Source organism: Anolis sagrei, chromosome 3 (assembly GCF_037176765.1).
Source record: "Anolis sagrei isolate rAnoSag1 chromosome 3, rAnoSag1.mat, whole genome shotgun sequence".
NCBI lineage: Eukaryota > Metazoa > Chordata > Lepidosauria > Squamata > Dactyloidae > Anolis > Anolis sagrei.
Window position 1 is genome coordinate 153111820 of NC_090023.1, and position 20481 is coordinate 153132300.

The 20481-nt window shown below is 40.2% G+C and overlaps 1 protein-coding gene across 9 annotated transcripts in view; it reads left to right on the top strand.

Annotated features, from left to right (window-relative positions):
• ZMIZ1 (zinc finger MIZ-type containing 1) overlaps nt 1-7057 on the top strand; it is a 520385-nt gene extending 513328 nt beyond the window's left edge. For all 9 annotated transcript variants that reach the window (XM_060769065.2, XM_060769068.2, XM_060769069.2 and 6 more), the window contains 2 exons: nt 382-630; nt 2605-7057. In XM_060769065.2, the coding sequence (XP_060625048.2) occupies nt 382-630; nt 2605-2712 (357 nt within the window). In that variant the 3' untranslated portion in view covers nt 2713-7057. The remainder of the gene's footprint in view (nt 1-381; nt 631-2604) is intronic.
• Nucleotides 7058-20481: the final 13424 nt, after the last annotated feature.

Consider the following 20481-nt stretch of genomic DNA (forward strand, 5'->3'; position numbering starts at 1 on the left):
CTGTCTGCCCTTCTCAGATGTTATGAATATTAAACCTTTCAGATTTTTCCAGCCAGCACAGCACTTTCAGCACAAGTTCAGAGTAAACTGAATCTGGATCTTCTACAAAGCGGAACTACCATCTTTAATGTTATGCCTTTTTCCTTCTGAAAAATATTGAGTTCTTGAAGATTCAAAAAAACCCAAATCAACTTCCCGTGCACTCTTTTTTCTGGTGACAAATGGCTGTTGAAGTCTATAGTTTTGCAGTACTGGTTTCATATTGTATGATGGCATATGCACTGCTTTACAGTGAAGATGTTGAGCCTTTCCCCTCTCCATCTTGAAGCTCTGTACCTTGTCACCTCACTTTTCCTTTCCTGCTTCTCTCCTCCTCCGCAGATCCCTCATCCCGGCAGCACTGATCAGTCCCATAGTTCCATGCAGCAAGGTTTGCACGTACCTCATCCCAGCAGCCAGTCAGGGCAGCCATTGCATCACAGCGGTCCTTCTACCCAGCCGTCCCGGCAGCCACAGCAGGCCGCAGCTAGCAACCATCCACACAATGACCTGGCCTTTAACCCTTCCTCCGCCTTAGAAGGTCAGGCTGGTGGGCAGGGAGCATCCGACATGCCAGAGCCTTCGCTGGATGTAAGTCTGTGTGTCATTCTGTCATCTGCTTGCCTCTGGTTGTGCTTTCTGTGGGGACCAAAAAAGCAGGGGAAGACAGAACCACTTTCATAGCTCATGCCCTCATTTTACATCTTGAACCACTAGGGTTGTTGAGAGAAAAACTTGTAATTTAAGCAACTCCAATGGCATGCAGTTCTTCCTCAGTGGAAATCTGGATGAGGTTTAAGAAAGCTACATTTTCCTTGAAAAATGGGCCATGGGAACATTCTGATTGGAATATTATTAACCAAGAATTATGCAGTGGTGTCAGTTCATCTTTTTTTAATTCAAAAATATACTTCGTTTAAAATTTTGAAGCAGGAAGGTTAGGGCAGGATGACTACAGGGTTGTATAAGATTATTTTTGCAGAATGTTAATTTTTAATTAATGTTTATGAACATCACTGATTTGTAAAAGGAGCACCCGGTGGCACAGTGGGTTAAAGCCCTGTGCTGGCAGGACTGAAAACCAACAGGTCGCAAGTTCGGATCCGGGGAAAGGCGGATGAGCTCCCTCTATCAACTCCAGCTCCTCATGCGGGGACATGAGAGAAGCCTCCCACAAGGATGATAAAAACATCAAATCATCCGGGCGTCCCCTGGGCAACATCCTTGCAGACGGCCAATTCTCTCACACCAGAAGCGACTTGCAGTTTCTCAAGTCACTCCTGACACGACAAAAAAAACCTGATTTGTAAACTATGGACAGTTGCATTCTACATGCATGTGGGTCTAAATCCATCTCTTGCTTGCTCATCATTCCCTCGCTGACAATCACATCCAGGGTCAATATCAGAAGCAACGAGAGTTCTGATCCCTTACATCAGGGGTCCTCAAACATTTTAATCAGAGGGCCAGTTTATGGTTCCACAGACTGTTGGGGGGGTATTGTTTGGGGGGGGGGAAACATAAACGAATTCCTGTGCACACTGCACATATCGTAGTGCAATCCCCCATGAAAAATACTATATTTAAAATAAAGAACAATTTTAACCAACATAAACTTACCAGTTTTTCAATGGGAAGTATGGGCCTATCTCATGTTGTTTTAGAGGCATTCTGGAGAAAGGGGAAGTTAGATGCCCTCACCAAACAGAAAACTTCCCTTTTGTCGACTAACCCAAGTTCACTTAAGTCTAAAGCTAAGGATTTTAACAGGTTCACCAGCTAACTCTCACAGCTTATAAAGCATGTAATAAAATTAACAAATTGCAGAGGGGTAAAATGCCCAGATAAAATCTGAGCCTTAGGTTACATGATTACTTTTCTTTGGAATAGATGTCTTGTATCTTGATTGCCACAAGAAATAGAACAATGAAATATAGCTGTTATTAAGGCAATCAATTTGAAGATTTAAATGTCAGAAGAGTCTTCTTCAGAGCCAATAGAAAATGTTGAAAGGTTTGACTATACGTTCTGTAAATGAATAGCTAAATTGGGAGATTTTTTAAAAAAATGTGTTTACCTTTTGAATAGAAACATGTGAATGTTCCTTCTTCCTTGCTGGCCGATGCTTTGTATAATCCGGGCTATATTGACTGTAGTCACGAATCTGTACCATTCAGGCAAAAGGTGCAGGACAGGATGCTTGAATGCTTTGCCACACAAAAAGTTTCTTTGTACTTGGAAAATCTAGTTTATTCAGATGAAAGATCTTGGTTAGCTTTTTCCATGGCATGCTACTTCTTATATTGGGGGGGGGGGGGGGGAGCTCAGAAAATCATTTTGGCATGATATTTTCAAATCTATGTGAAATATCTTAACTATAATGGAAAGCTTCCATGCCAGTGAGTATGTGCCAGTGGACTGGAGAGGCTTCTTATAATGAGACTGACTATAAAGTAAAATAAACTTTCAGGTATACATTCAAAACTTCTGACCTTCTCCAAAATCTCAAACTAAGCTTGCAATGACAGCTTTTTGACACAGATTTCTTCTGTCTTTATTTTCCAGCTGCTTCCAGAACTCACAAATCCAGATGAGTTACTTTCATACTTGGATCCTCCTGACTTACCAAGCAATAGCAATGATGACCTTCTCTCTCTCTTTGAGAACAACTGAAGCCTTCTGCATTTTATCCCTCACCTCTCTCACCTGTTTGACACATTTGTAGCCTCACAGTGAGGAATCCCAAGCCAACCTTTTCCACGAGGAGAAACTCACAACTTGAGCGAATGGTGCACACTCCCTACTTTCTTCATCTCAGAACTGCTTGAGTCAAGCTTTGTTCATTGTAGCGGGGGGAAAGGCAAGAGGACAATAAGGCGGTGACCTCAGAGACTGACACTCCGCATTGCAAACCATTTGTGCAGCAGTGAAAGGCCTCACTTGTCAAATTTGCAGAGAAAGAGAACATAGTTTTGGTGTGCATAGTGAGGCACATCCCAAGAGAAATGTCTCACAAGAGAAGAAAGACAAGACAGCAGAACTACTCTAAATGACCAGTTTCAGAATGTCCTTCCAACTCGTGTTCTTCCATGGTCCCTCCCTCCCCTTTTTTGCTGCAGTGTCTATTCCAATGTGTTCCTTCCCAGGTTGTGCAGGCCTTTTTTCTGTACATTTCTGACACAAAGAATAAGGACAAAATTTGGCAGCACGTGCAGACTAGCCAAATAAACTCAGAACCATCAAACACATACCAAAAAGCACAAAAATTAATACAGTTGTAAGTTGGATAAAAATTCAAATTCATAAAAAGGGGGCACCGGTTGTTTTTAACAGTGTATTCTCCATGGTAGAAGAGTTCTGTGAATCTCCAGGCTGTGGCAAGCATGGGTTTTTTTTCTAAATTGTAGCAGTCTTTTTTATTATTATTACTATTATTAATCTTGTTGGCAGAATAATTCCTTTCATTTAACACAGAGTTTTGGACAAGTAGTTTTCTTCTGTCCTGCTCTTTTATTTTGTCTTTTCTTAAAGGAAGTTGATTTCAAAATACCACTTTTTGTAATAATATAGCCAGGCATTTTTTAAAAAAAGAAAGGATGGGTGGGAGCCATATTTGCATATGAAATGGGGAAAAGAGAATAACTACAAAATGTCACCAAATGTTTTCTGTTTTTGTAATATGTAAAGAGAAGACCATTGCTCAATTCCCATCAAAAAATGTGGCAAGGATGTGAGATAATACCTCTCATTTCGAGATGAAGGAAAACGAGGAGATGAAAACTGCCCACTCCTGTTTGCAGTAGTTGATTTGAAAAAGGCATTTGTAGTGGGAGGGACATCTTACTTCTCCTCACCTTTGTTGTTGTTTTTCCAGGTTGTGTTATGTGCTCAGCCTTTTCGTTTTCTTTTTCAAAGAGAAATTTGGTTGTATCATCTAGCTGCCAGGACCATCACCCTTTCTTTTTAAGATGATATTTCCAAGGATAAAGGGCACGGGAAGAATAAGTCAGTTTGGTGCAGTAGTGTTGCAAGATTCTTGTGCCACAATGCTTCCGTCGTATTTGTGCTTCTCATGTGGTTGCTTCCCTCCTGCATGAGCTTCCAGTTGCTTCTGGGCCCATTTCTGTGCTCTCCGTCGTTCTCTGTTTATAAATTATGTATAGTATCTCTGTGTTGAGACGTGCATGTGTGCCAACTCTGCCCTTGTGGGCCAACATTTCATCTTCTGCCTACTGTGTACAGATATTGCTAATTTTGTGAATAGAGAAACCTTGATTGCTTCCTTCCTTGTCCAGAAACAAATCAAATATAACCATATTTGATTTCAGCAGTAGGCCTTCAACTTTGTCCCAAATGAACTCTTGCTTGTTGGTTTCAGTGTGTAAAGCCTGCCCACCGTATCCTCCATGAATGGCGTGACATGTGCATTCCATTCCGAATTTCCTCTCTTCACCAAAGTCATGCTTGTAAATTCGTTGAACGCTTGTTCTTAGCATCTTCCACCACTGCTGTATATGCATCTTGTTTTTATATATATATAGTCCACAGCACCTTGCTGTAGATATTACAGGAAATGGCAGTTTTAGTTCCTGTTACTTTTCAGTAGGAGTGTTGAATTTGTAAAACATTTTATGTAGAGATATTTCTACATTTACTTTCTCCCCCAAACCCTTTTATTGCATTTCCTTTTCTTTTTTTCAAAAGAAGTGCTGTTCATTATGCAAAATCAATTACTTTCAGAATTACTATTGTAAATACCTTTTGTGAATATTTTAGAATTGTCTTTGATTATTATAATCAGCATTTTCATGATCTGGTTATACATATGTTTTTAAAATGCATAGTCCAGGAATAGAAGTGGGTCCCCTCCTCTCCCCGCCCCCCCTTTTTCTCCCCCCATAAAGATTTCTCAGAGCATTTCATTTTGAAAAACTAGCCCCAGTTAATCATACAAATAAATTTAATACATCTGGCCAGTGTCATAAGCTACCATGTTTTATTTAGGAAGTTTGTTCTGTTTACTACTTTTAAAGTTCTTTGTTAGACTGCTTTGAGTAGTGTTTGTACGATAGTAGCTTTCCCTGCACTTTTCTGCATCTGGGTTGTTGTAGGTTTTTTCGGGCTATATGGCCATGGTCTAGAGGCATTCTCTCCTGACATTTTCTGCATCTGTTATGCAACTACTGAAATCATTTTATGGGCTGCTAAGAATTAGCAAATTTGTGCTGCCCCATTGCTCCTTGTTTTGTTTTTGTTTGTTTGTTTGTTTTTGGTTTTTTGATCTAGGTGTAACACTATTTGCCTGCTAAATCAAACACAGCACATTAGTCATACCGTGCACAATGCCGTATCTGAGGCTCAGTGAAATTACTGATTTTGCTATCTGCCAAAAGACTGAATTTTCAGTTGCTGAAGAGGCTGGTGGACTTGTGGGTACATGTTGTGTGTGCCACGGTTAAGCCATGTTGTTCATTTTGGTCTGTTCAGATTGTGTTACTAATTTTTCAGATTTTTCCTTTAAACAAAATATTTGAACAGGAATCCCACACACACACACTCCCAGTTTTACTGGAAGCAGAATCAGTTTCCTAATAATCTAAATGAAACATATAAACCACCTCTTCAAATGTTTCACTGAAGGATTAACTTTTCCTAAGAACAATCTAAATGCACCATATAGATACCTAGACATACAAGGAGAAAAATCCTTGGGCTGCTGAATGCAGTTTTGTAAATTAGGTTTTCCAGTTCCATGAGCTATTTAGTCTTATCAGCAACAGAAATCAATGTAAATGTTTGACAGGTGTAGATTTCCGGTATAACTTCTGCAGAAAGAGGTCATAGGTTGACCAAAAGACAAGGGCTACCTGCTCTGGTTTTGTGAACAGGTGGAAGTGGCTGCCAAGATCTAGCCATGCACTTGCATGTTATTTTATTAAAGGGCAAATTTAGCATATGGACATCTTTTGTAAAGCCAGCCTAAAAAACACCCACCCATACACACAAAGGTTACTCATCAGGATATAAAATTATATGGACTGTCTTTAAAAAGGGGGGAAATGATTTTTAATCTGTGCACTGCCAAAATCTTTTAAATAAAGTGCAGTTCAATCCTATGCATGACTACTAAAAGAAAGCCCTATTAAATGTAATGGGGCTTCCTCCCAGGTAACTGTATGGGATTGCAGCCTTAGTTAATTAACCTTGTGTCTGGAGGGGAAAAATCACATCCCACAGTATTTTTATTCATTATTGTTTCAGGGGCATTTGGGTTGTTGTTTTTAACTATTTCCCTATAGACACCCACCTGGAAAAAAAACCCCACAGAGATTTATCGTTCTACTGCCAAGACATTGTTATTATTGTTATTATAGGATGATGAAAACACACTAATGTCTGCAGTGGAGACGCCCGGGACATGTGTACATATGTAAATGGAAAATAGAGACATGTTAACAGAAATGCATTCATTTTCCTTGGAATGTGCATTGTTTTTATTTCACAGGAAAAGGTAAATCTTGGAGATCCATCTTATGTGGAAAATGAATCCCATTTGTTAGCCTTTGTGAAGTCTCCACATTTGTTTCACTTCTTGTAATATACTCTGGATCTTTTGTGAAAATAATTTTTGTTGCTTTTTCGTTTTGTTTTGGTTTACCTTCATGTAATAATTAGCTTAAGTGTATTAGTCTTATCACCTGTGTATTTTTAGGGTGCTAAAACAATGAAGAATAAAGGGGGTGAAATAATAAAAAAGATTGTAACCAAATTCATACTTTGTACAATTTTTTGATATTGTGATCAGAGGAGAATAAAAAAAGTACAATCTGAATTAACATGCAAAAATGGCCATTGTCTTTGTTTGTACATTGTATGTACAGTACAATGCAATCATTTCATACTTTAAAACTGGTCAGAAAAAATAATTGTGATTTTTAGTCTTGCAAAACTGTATGTAGTTAGATGATGTGACAACCTAATATTTATCTAATAAATATGTATTCAAATGAAACCTGTATATTAGGTGTTCATGTTGTTATTTTGTATTTAAAAAATCAGATTGACTATCGCTAGACATTTATATACTTTCTTGTAACACTGAAAGTACTTTCATTTTGCTCATGTTATTTTTTTCCTAAATAAATTTGGAAAATTATGGATGGAGTTATGGGCAACTGTTTTGTAATTCCGAATTATTTTTTACTGGTATTGTTTCATAAATGATGTTATAGCTTAGAATTCCATACAGTTTTAGTATCCCTTATCCAAAATGCTTGGGTAGTAGCAGTCAAAATGTTTGAGAAAAGAAATATATTGGATACAAACCTGACCCTGAACATAATATGACTATAGGTGTACAAAATAAGAAATATAAGTATTTCTGATGTCATTCCACAAGCTATTTTTGGGGTTTCCATTGTCCTGTTAAAGTACGCCATATTCTGCACTTGCCTTGCTTTTATCTAAAAGGTGTTTCCTTAAACATAGCAAGATCGCTCTTCAAATTTGATGGTGGGATTCAGAACATATCTGCTGTAGCACACGGGACAAAATTAGTCTGACTGCGAAATTGAGATGAACACTTACCTTTTTATCTGGACAAGGTAGGAAGAGACTCTTCTGTCAAAATATATATGCTGAGGCATTTGACATCTGGAATTAAAAATTAGCCCAGTATATTAATAAAATGGCACTAAACCAGCCCAGCCTCAATGACTTCAACTCCCTTCCTCACTTCTTTGTCATGTTGTATAAATCATGCCCCCTGCAATCCTCTATACACTTCTCATGAGTTCTCCCCTTATCTCCAAGTAGGGCACTTGTCTTATAAGCCTTTCATGTATCCATATTTAAGGGGAAAAGTTCAACTACTATTAAAAATACAGCAAAGATTCCCTTTCTTCATTCAGAAAAACTTTCTGATGAAATGAAGAACTTATTTTAGGCTATTCCAGCCTAAATCCACGGATGGGGTGAGCTCCTGTAGTTAGCCCCAGCAAATGCAAGGTCAATAGGTACTGCTTCAGGGGGAAGGTAACAATGCTCCATGTAGTCATGCCGGCCACATGATCTAGGATGTGTCTACAGACAACGCTGGCTCTTTGGCTTAGAAATGGAGATGAGCACCAACCCCCAGAGTAGGGCCCAACTAGATTTAATGTCAAGGGAAAACCTTTACCTTTTCCAGCACTAAGGCCAAAGCTGATTACTAGTTCGAAACAAGGATCTAGAAACAAGCCATTAACTTCAACTACATTTTGATTAGTTGGAACCCCACTACTCCCACAGAAAGAGAAATGATTCAATCACAGATTTCAGTAAATTGAGAAAAACTTTACTGTGTTTAGGATTAGGGTGCAATACTAGGCAACTAATCATTCGATTCACTGAATTAAAAAACAAAACCAACAGGTCAACGGGACCAGGAAATTCAACTGAGCAATCCTAATAAGATCTGTACTAAATATTGTGCTATCGTATTTGTAAACACCCCGCCAAAGTAAATAATTGCATTTCCTTCACTTATCAAACAATGTCAGGTGTCTGACAAGTTGCAATGGCTTACAATACATAACCTTGGGGGTTTTTAGTTGCCACGTCACACCATGGACTCATGTGGAGCTTGTGGTCTAGTGTTACTACAAGTATTTCTTGACCATGGAATCATACTCAATTTTTCGTTAACTTTACCGAAGTCATTTACTGACACTGATTTACTGACAAGTATAGCAACAAATTGATAACTACGAAGATCCCTCTTCAGTGAATGAAGAGTTGAGAATTCTTAATATGATTTTTGTAGTCTCTGAACATTCGGGATTTTTTTTTTCTGTGCAAGTGAATTCCTGCATCCTTTTGCCTAATCAAGAGGTTTGCAATGCAAGGATTCATAGTAAGGTACTGTTTTTTTCCTTGCAGGAGCCAGTACTATCTGTGGCATTTGCAGTTTTAATGTTCACTTTTTCTGGACTCACCTTACCTTAATTGGGTTATTTAAAGTTATTGAAAAAGAGTGGTTAACAAGGAAGGGAAGGGTGGGATGTTTAAAAAAAAAACAGAATGGGTGGGACAAGAGGAGCAAGGTGGAGAGGAGACCAAGAGAGCACAAAATGGGGTAGGTTAAAGAAAAGTGTTAAACTTAGTGATGCAAGAGACCAGCACTGTTTGAGTACAGAGTTGTAAAGGGTTCATTGCATCTCACCACACACAAACTTATTATGTATATTATATAACTAGCTGTTCCCTGCCACGCGTTGCTGTGGCCCAGTCTGTGTATGTGTGTTTGCGTGTGTGTGTGTGTGTGTGTGTATGTGGTTTTGTGCATGCGTTTTTTGGCTTTTTTAAGTCTCTTCTGCTTTGTTTTTCAGTGTTTTTAGGAGTGATGGTCACTTTTTGGGTTAGTAGGTGTCTTTGTGTCCAAATTTGGTGTCAATTCATCCAGTGGTTTTTGAGTTATGTTAATCCCACAAACTAACATTACATTTTTATTTATATAGACAATATAATCCATATGGGAGGGAATATATATACAGTGTCCTCTCAAAGCCGCAGTAGAGAAGGGCACCTGCCTCTCAGGTTTCAAATTCACTGCAAACATATGTTTAAAGTATCAGTATTAACTGCAAAAAAGTTGTGCATGTTCACTAGAAAAATCAGTAATTAGTATCATTAATTCCAAACACTGAACTTTTGATATTGAGAAATCTTATCTCGCTGCCTCTTTGTATTCTGATAGTTACAATGTTGGTAGATGAAAGGAATGCTGTGGAGGCAGAAAAAGAAAAGAAGCTTCCAGAACACGATGCTGAAGTAACAGGCACATGAGGGCCAATCTGCTTTTCTTCTTCATGTGAGAAGTTAACTGTAGACTCAAGTTTCAACCACTCTTCGCACAGGCTCCAACAACATGAGATCCCAGTCACAGCCCCATCGAGGGCACAATGACCAGCTTCCCTGCTTCAGGGACGAAATCAAGCCACATCAGCCCAAGGTCACAATGACCACTCTCTCTCCTTTAGGCAAGACACATCAGCTTGAGGTCACAATGGCCAAGCTTCCTCCTCCAATGGCAAGTCTTTCCCCTCCAGGCAAGTAACTTAGCAGTGTGTGGTCACAGTGAAACATCAGTGAAACAAGTAGGTGCAACAGCAAGTACAATTAATTACTTTCTTACTTTGGGGCGGGAGGGATAGGGGGGATGGGAACGACAACAACAAAGAAGCAGGTAAACATGTTCTCTTTACTGCTCTAGAGTCTAGAACACAAGGGTCCTGGCAAATAGGGTTTAGAACAGGGGCCCTCAAACTATGGCCCGAGGGCCGGATACAGCCCTCCAAGGTCATTTACCCGGCCCTCGCTCAGGGTCAACCTGAGTATGAAACTACTTGAAAGCGCACAACAACAACAACAATCCTATCTCATCAGCCAAAAGTAGGCCCACATTTACCACTGAAATATTAATAAGTTTATATTTGTTAAAATTGTTCTTCATTTTAATTATTGTATTGTTTTTATGTGTTTTTGCACTACAAATAAGATATGTGGAGTGTGCATAGGAATTCATTCTTTTTTTTTTTCAAATTATAATCCGGCCATCCAACAGTTTGAGGGACTGTGACCTGGCCCTCTGTTCAAAAAGTTTGACGACCCCTGATTTAGAACATTGTTTCCCATAATTGTTTCACATTTTTTGCTCCATCAACTGCCTTGTTCATTCCATTATCCCTATTTGCCAAGTAAACCAGGGGGCTACTTTGACTCCACCCCATAAAATTAAATTATTAATCAAAAGTGTCCATCATCCTGCTTGTGTAACAGTTCCAGATCCTGTTTGCATTTGCTGTCTTTGGGATTTTTAAAAAATTGGCAAAAAATCAGTTTTGCTAATTTCATATTTTTCTTTTAAATTTCAGCATTTCATTTTTTTATTTCTTAGTGCATTCCTAACCCACATTAATGTGGAAGCTCAGCTGTACTTACTTTTGTGTCATCAGTTTGGGTGTGCGGGTGGATGCAAGAGAAATGATGCACAGGATATAGCAGCCTGGTCATTAATTTAGCAAGTGTTCCAGAATTACAAGTGCTAATTTGCATAACCAAGGAAAACCAGGAGGACCGGTTATGACCTATCCAGGTCCTCACCTCATGCAATAGTGTTCTTAATATGTTGCAGGGGTAAAAATGGCTCACTTTTCTTGTAATGCTGCTCTGATGAGGAGGAGTTGCAGCTAACTTTAAACAATTAGCCATATTATGCATTACATATTTTTAAATAATTTCTATTAAATATATTAAATACATATTAAATATATATGGCCTAAAAGATTAAAATCTTCATGAAAGCAAAGTACTTCAAAGAAAACAGATAGCACAACATTACATAGGGCGATTCTTTTTCATGTGAGATTGAAGATTTTGAAGATTTTTTTTCCTTACTACCCCTACGGAATTCAACTATAATGCACAGACTTTTGTTTGGAATAGCAGGATGGGATCTATCCAAAGCAAATGGACAGCCCAAAGGCTAAAGAGAGCATAAGCAGCAAGCAATGACAGGACAATAATCTCAAAGAAACAGCTATGAGGAAAATCCCATGAGTTTAGGTGTTTCTACATAATGCCCCAAAAATAAACAAGATGAACTGGAACTTTTAGCATAACGAAACAGTTACAACATGTAAAGCATAACTGAAACCTGGTGGGATGAGTCCTATCATTGGAATGTAGTAATGGAGGGGGGTATAACTTATTTAAGAGAAATAGGCCAAACAGGAGAGGGGTTGGAGTAGCATTATATGTCAAGGATGTTTACATACGTGAAGAAATGTAGTATTTCTATCCTGTAAACCAGGTTGAGAGCATCTGGATAAGAATTAAGGGAACAAGGACTGGAAAAGATGTAATTGTGGGGGTCTATTACAAACCTCCAAGTCAGACTGGATGAATCCTTTCTTGAACAGATGATCAAACGTGCAGAAAGAAGAGATAAGAGTAATAATGGGAGATTTCAACTATTCTGATCTTTGTTGAAAAACAAACCCTGCCAAAAGTACAAAGTCCAACAAATTCCTCATTTACCTTCTAGACAATTTTATTGTCTAGAGCAGGCATGGGGAACCTTCGGCTCTCCAGGTGTGGTGGACTTCAACTCCCACAATTCCTTGAGGCCAAGGTAAGCCTTTGGGGTGAATGCCGAGCCTCAAGGAATTGTGGGAGTTGAAGTCCACCACACCTGGAGAGCCGAAGGTTCCTGACCCCTGGTCTAGAGGGTGAAAGAGACAACAAGGGGGTCAGCTATTCTGGATCTAATCCTAGCCAACAATGAAGACCTGGTAAATGGCGTTACTTGCTTACTTAGGCGATCCCTCGTTGTCCAAGTAGGATCGTCTTCCAGGATTAGTGTGCTGGCGGTGGGTCTGTAGGTGATTGTGGAGCCCTATTCTTGATCTGCCTCACTTCTCGCAGTGAGGGCATTGGTTTCCAGGTGGAAGACAGTCCCAGTCAGGGTTGCCTTGACGCACCTTCCTCTTGGAAGAAGAATTCAGACAAATAACCAACACAGGTAGGAAAAATTCCAAAAGGCTGAAGCACAAAATGAACTCAAGCTTGCCAGAGAGATTAAAAACATTTAAAATCAATATAAGGTGGTTCTTTGGTTATGTCACTAGAAAAGGGAAGAACAAGGAAACGGCAGGGCCTCTGCATGGAGAAGGTGATGAAATGCTAATAGGGGATAGGGAAAAGACGGAGATGCTCAACTCCTCGGAGCAATGGGTTCAAATTACAGGAAAGGAGATTACACCTGAACATCAGGAAGAACTTTCTGACTTTAAGAGCTGTTCAGCAATTGAACTTTCTACCTTGGAGTGTGGTGGAAGCTGCTTTTTGGAGGTTTTTAAATGGAGGGTGGATGGCCATCTGTCAAATGTACTTTGATTGTGCTTTTCCTGCATGGTAGGGGGTAGGTCTCTTCCAACACTATGATTCTATTTAGGACAAGATTAAAAAAGAAAGGGCACCAAAATAGATATAAGAAGTAAAGAATACTATCAGTGATCAAAATCTGCTCACAAGAGAATGTAAAGGTGGGTCATATTTTTAAAGACTGTTAAATTATAAAAACAATTTGTGAATGATTGTTAGCAATTTTGCCTCAAGTGGCTTCAAACAGCCTGAACATATGGATTATGTTTGAAGGAATTATTTCCTTGCTCCTATTGGCTGAAATGTTTGTTAGATATAGGACAAGATTCAAATATAGCAGTTCCTGGTACCATTACAGGAATGCAAGTATCTGACCTTTCTGACACATGAAATGCACGGCTCTTTTATTTATGTTATTAAAATAAATAAAAAACCCAACTACCGTATATACTCGAGTATAAGCCGACCCGAATATAAGCTGAGGCAGCCAAATTTACCACAAAAAACTGGGAAAATGAATCGACTCAAGTATAAGCCAAGGGTGGGAAATGCAGAAGCTATTGGTAAATTTCAAAATAAAAAACTGCAATTACATTATTTGAGGCACCTGTAGGTTAAATATTTTTGAATATTTACATAAAACTGTAATTTAAGATAAGACTTCCCAACTCTGATTAAACCATTCTGACCTTCTTCAATGTAAATGTGTTTGCATATCTCCCAATAAAAGTAAATAGAGTAAAATAATAAATGTAATAGAAATAATAATAATAATAATAATACAGTAAAAGAATAGAAATGTGATATTAACAGTAACAACAGAGTAAAAGAATGGAAATGTAATAATAACAATAATAAAGTAAAATAATAAATATAGTAATAATAATAATAATAATACATTTATTATGTATTTATAACAGAGTAAAATAATAAATAAACTTGACTTAAGTATAAGCCAAGGGGGACTTTTTCAGCTTAAAAAAGGTCTGAAAAACTAGGCTTATGCTCGAGTATATACAGTACATTTTATGTAGTCACAAATCTCAAGCAATACTGTTATCTCAACCTAGAAAATAGAAATATCGTTATTCCTTAATTAAATTTTCTGTAAGATGGTTCATACAAATAAAATGCAACAATACACCACAAAATAAATCATTTCTAAATCATTACCTGGGTAAGAAGCAGGAAACACTCAAAGGATTATGAAAAGCTTTAGCACACTGGATACCATGTGAAGTGTTCTGGAAATGTATGACATCACAATCAGCAGTGTCATAAACAGACAGGTTTGTTTGACTCATTTCTATTTATAAACACTGTTTCAAAGAGGATAATGAGCTGCTCCATCAGTTAAATATTTAAAGGACTACAACTATACATCATGTGATAATTAGAAATGTGTTGCTGACTTTGACTGCGCATTTCTTCACATTAGTATTTTACAGAAGTGAAGCAAAGTTTTGCAGGACATCTCAAGTGGTGTGCTTGCCTATGGCCTCTATAGGAGTGAAGTGCTAGTGCTGTTGTGTCAGTACTGTTATTGCTTTTATAAGCTGCACAATTTGTTGATTGAGTTGCAGTAATTACAACTAAAATGGATACGTTTCTAATTAGTAGAAGACAATGTTGACAATGTTAGTGATGAACCATATGGAATGGCTATAGAGGAAACAACTGTAGTACATGCTAAATGTAAAGGGAAAATGTCCAAACCTTGTTTATACATAAAAGATTATATGAAACGTGTGTGTGCGTGCGTATGATTCTTATAAGGGGTTGGTTTAACCTCCAGTTTGCTACTAAAACTGAATTACTATGTTGTGAATGGATGCATGTCTAAAGAGAGTGTCACCAACATGAAAAGTTTAGAAAGCTCTGCATTATTGGATCAAGTTGGACATATTCTCAGCAATGCAGACATGTCATCAGTGTATGGTGATTAATAATCACTCTGCAGTCATTAGGGCCCTGTCTACATGGACCATTTTTTAATTACCTCATATTGGTCACTCTCCTGCCACAAGACACTCATGACAATTCAAATCTCAACCAGTTTTTTAGTCCTTAAACCACTTTAAAAAGTGGTTTAAGTGATATCTTGCATTCTGACTGAAGATCTGAATGGGTTCCAGAGAATTTTTATTTGTGCTTGTTCCTAAAAAGACAGCTTCACATTAGAGCTGGAGAGGGAATAGGGTGGACCAAACTGGTTGGTAGGAGGTGACCAGAGCTAGCAGGTCACATGATTCTCTCCCCCAGGAAGTAGACTTGGGTCATTTTAAATTTGCCATCACTATTTTTGTAAAAAAAAAAAGTATATGCGAATAATTGCAGATCAATATATTTCATTGAATGTACACACAGATCAATATACTTGTGTAACAGCATTACTACACCTCATGACAAGATGGGTAAATATGAAGTAGGCAGAAATGGCCAAGCAGCCACTTATGGCCAATAACTGAAATGAGAGGACATTTTCACAAATAAGTTCACATTGAGGAAAATACACCCAAGGGACATGTGTGGCCATTTGAGATGAAATCCCCACAATGTAATTGCTTTATGTTGTGTTCATGGGGCAAATATGAAATCCACGTGGATCTGGAAAATACTGGGCAAATAAGTCTATGGTTGTTGTGGTATTTTTTTCAGTTGAAGACAAATGCTAGGGCAGGAGCAAACAAAGCAATCGCTCTAGACTTTGTGGAGTTGCAACGCCTATCAGCTTTAGTACACCATATGCAAATAAAAGGAGTTTCATAATCATCAGCAGCATTATACAATACTTTTTAAATCATATCAGAAGTGACTTGAGAAACTGCAATTATACAATACTGAATAACTCTACCTGGTGGCAGATGGGATTGGAAGCAACATAGTTTGAAATTCTTTCTGCTTTTAGCGAAGTGTTCTCCAGGTGTTATCCTCAGTGCATTAAGTAATCTCTTATCGGAATTAATGCAGGGCACATCTAGACAGCCTCTTTATTGCAGTAACTTCTGCAATAAAGGGGCTATCCAGATGACGTTCTGGACAATCCAGAATTAATTCGCCACAAACCAGGAATTAATTAGATAGTGGATTTACTCCACGCCTTCTTAGTCTGGAAAATTGTGGGAATATCTACCCCATTCCCCCAAAGCCCCCAAACTCCTTTGAAAAGTAAAGAAAGCTTACCTGGCCTCCAGTACACTCTTGCAGCACCTCTCCTGACGCATAGAAATGATGCGCCAGGAGAGTGGGGGGGGGGGGGGGGAGAGCGATTTTCCTCCCCCCCCCCCCCCCCACTCTCCTGGCATGTCATTTCTAAGCACCAGTTGAGGTGCTGCATGAGTGTACTGGAGGCCGGGTAAGTTTTCATTACTTTTCAGAGGTGCTGCAAGAGTGTACTGGAGGCAGGTCCCCTGATGTTCTGCTGGGCTAGTCCCAACAGAACATGTGGACACCCACCCCAGAAAGCGAACACTTTCTGGGGTGGGTGCAGACAGGCCCCCAGGAACATCCACGTTTTAAAAACGCGAATGATCCTGAGATAAAGGGCTGTCTGGAACCGCCCACACAAAAACTCTCAAGGTAAAGAACAACTAACTGAATATAACAAGTTCCTGTGGAACACTCAGAAAACAGGGGACCACAGTCGCTTCCAACTCTGTTAAATTAATATCTAATGTCAGCCAAAGTTCTAATAATTCTGCCATCTCTTTCTTAAAATACATGAAAGCAGGGCTCGAACCTGAAATCAATATGTTGTTTATTTGTTCCAGTTGCTTCCGACTCTTTGTGACCTCATGGATCAGCCCATACCAGAGCTCCCTGTCGGCCATCAGCTCCTTCAAGGTCAAGCCAGTCACTTCAAGGATGCCATCCATCCACCTTGCCGTTGGTCGACCCCTCTTCCTTTTTCCTTCCATTTTCCCCAGCATAATTGTCTTCTCTAAGCTTTCCTTTCTTCTCATGATGTGGCCAAAGTACTTCATCTTTGCCTCTACTATGCGTCCCTCCAGTGAGCAGTTGGGCTTTATTTCCTGAAGTATGGACTGGCTGGATCTTCTCACGGTCCAAGCAGGATATACTTTAGTTTAAATACTGTGGTAAAGCTTCTACTTACTCTGCTTATACACATTTACCAACCCTCACAAGTACCACTTGTCCATGGGTTCAGAGGAGGCCAGAGGGAAAGGAGATCCAAGCAGCAGGCACTGAGGCGACCAAGGGGGCTCTTCACATCTTTCTGAGAGGCAACATAGAATCATAGAGTTGGAAGAGACCTCATGGGCCATCCAGTCCAACGCCCTGCCAAGAAGCAGGAATATTGCAATCAAAGCACCCGGCAGATGGCCATCCAGCCTCTGTTTGAAAGCTTCCAAATAAGGAGCCTCCACCACACTCCAGAGCAGAGAGTTCCACTGCTGAACGGCTCTCACAGTCAGGAAGGTCTTCCTCATGTTCAGGTGGAATCTCCTTTCTTGTAGTTTGAAGCCATTGTTCCATGTCCTAGCCTCCAAGGAAGCAGAAAACAAGCTTGCTCCCTCCTCCTTGTAACTTCCTCTCACATATTTATACATGGCTATCATGTCTCCTATCAGCCTTCTCTTCTTCAGGCTAAACATGCCCAGCTCTTTTAGCCACTCGTCATAGGGCTTGTTCTCCAGACCCTTGATCATTTTAGTCGCCCTCCTCTGCACACATTCCAGCTTGTCAACATCTCTCTTCAATTGTGGTGCCACAATATTCCAGGTGTGGTCTAAACAAGCCGGAATAGAGCGGTAGCATGACTTCCCTGGATCTAGACACTATGCTCCTATTTATGCAGGCCAAAATCCCATTGGCTTTTTCCCCCCGCCCCATGACATTATTGGCTCATGTTTAACTTGTTGTCCACGAGGACTCCAAGATCTTTTTCACATTTACTGCTCTCAAGCCAGGCGTCCCCCATTCTGTATCTTTGCATTTCGTTTTTTCTGCCTAAGTGGAGTATCTTGCATTTGTCCCTGTTGAATTTCATTTTGTTAGTTTTGGCCCATCTCTCAATCTGTCAAGATTGTTTTGAATTCTGCTCCTGTCCTCTGGAGTATTGGTGTTGTCTGCAAACTTAATGATCATGCCTTCTAACCCTTCATCTGGGGATCACAACCAGACACAGTGAAGACATCTGCCCTTGCACTATGCTACTCTGCTGATGAGTATGCATGCCCAGTGTGGAACACATCTCACCACACTAAAACAGTAGATGTGGCTCTTAATGAGACATGCCGCATTATCATGGGGTGTCTGCGCCCTACACCACTGGAGAAATTACACTGCTTAGCTGGGGGAAGTAGCAGCCAATAGTGAAAGGACCAAGGAAGAGACATCTCCAGCTCATCCCCTGTTTGGGTATCAACCAGCACGTCAATGACTTAAATCTAGAAATAGTTTTCTAAAATCTACAGAGACACTCGCTGGAACACCTCAGCAAGCGAGAGTCCAAAAGTGACAGGCTCAAACCCAGGACCTCAACCAATGGCTGATACCAAATGAGAGACTCCCCCCTGGGCACACAGAAGACTGGGAGACTTCGAAGGCGCTGAACAGACTGCGCTCTGGCACCACGAGATACAGAGCCAACCTCAAGAAATGGGGCCACAAAGTGGAATCCACGACATGCGAGTGTGGAGAAGAGCAAACCACAGACCATCTACTGCAATGCACCCTGAGCCCTGCCACATGCACAATGGAGGACCTTCTTGCAGTAACACCAGAAGCACTCCAAGTGGCCAGCTACTGGTCAAAGGATATTTAATCAACTACCAAGCTCACACATTTTGTATTTGTCTGTTTGTTTGTTTTGTTCTGTTAGAAATGTAATACAATTGACTGGTTGCCCTGACACGACAAATAAAAATACCCTCCATCTAAGTCAGTGGTTCTCAACCTGGGGGTTGTGACCCCCAGGGTGGTCATCTGGCCATTTCGGAGGGGTCGCGAGTCCGCCTCCGTTGGCCCCACCCCATTCGGCGTGGACGCGAGGCGGGCAAGGGGTCCTCAGCACGAGGCCTGGCCTCGCGCAAAGCCCCCTCGCCCGCCTCGAGCTTTCACCAACGTCGGAACCCCTGAGCGGATCGCAAGGGGGGTGTCAGATGAGTCACCAAAGACCATCTGAAAACACGGTATTTTCTGTTGACCATGGGGCTTCTGTGTGGTAAGTTTGGCTCAATTCTATCATTGGTGAATTCAGAATACTCTGACTGCAGGTGAACTGTAAATCCCAGCAACTATAGCTCCCAAATGTCAAGGTCTATTTTCACCAAACTACACCACTGTTCACGTTTGGCCATATTGAGCATTCATGCCAAGTTTGGTCCAGATCGATCAGTTCGAGTCCACAGTGCTCCTCTGGATGTAGGTGAACTACAACTCCAAAACGCAATGCCCATCAAATCATTCCAGTATTTTCTATTAGTAATGAGAGTTCTGTATGCCAAGTTTAGTTCAATTTCATCATTAGTGGAGTTCAGAATGCTCTTTGAGTGTAGGTGAACTATAAATCCCATCAACTACAACTCCCAAATGACAAAATCTCTCCCCCCCCCCCCCACCCTACCAGTATTCAAATTTGGGCCTATCGGGCATTTGTGCCCAATTTGGTTCAATGAATGAAAATACAACCTGCATATCAGATATTGACATTACGATTCATAACAGGAGCAACATTACAATTATGAAGTAGCAATGAAAATAATATTATGGTTGGGGGTCACCACAACAAGAGGAACTGTATTAAGGGGTCACAGCATTAGGAAGGTTGAGAACCACTGATCTAAGTCACTAATAAAGATGTTGAACAGGACTGACCCCACTGCCCTGAACTCCCCAGAGGAGGAAGCAGGGTCTCTCTGCTTCTCAGCAGAGTAAACAAGTAAGTACCTTGTCGATGGCTTTCATGGCTGGAATCACTGGGTTGTTGTAGGTTTTTTTCGGGCTATATGGCCATGTTCTAGAGCAGGGGTCCACAAACTTTTTAAAGAGAGGGCCAGGTCATAGTTCCTCAAACTGTTGGAGGGCCGGATTATAATTTGGAAAAAAAAAATGAATTCCTATGCAAACTGCACACATCTTATTTGTAGTGCAAAAAACACTTCAGAACAATACAATACAATAAAAAAGAACAATTTTAAGAAATATAAACCATTGTATTTCATTGGGAAGTGTGGGCCTGCTTTTGGTTGATGAGATAGGATTGTTGTTGTTGTTGTGTGCTTTCAAGTCATTTCAGACTTAGGTTGACCCTGAGCGAGGGCTGAGTAAATGACCTTGGAGGGCCATATCCGGCTCCCGGGCCGTAGTTTGAGGACCCCTGTTCTAGAGGCATTCTCTCCTGACGTTTTGCCTGCACGTATGGCAAGCATCCTCAGAGGTTGTGAGGTGAGGTCACAACCTCTGAAGATGCTTGCCATAGATGCAGGCGAAACGTCAGGAGAGAATGCCTCTAGAACATGGCCATATAGCTCGAAAAAACCTACAACAACCCAA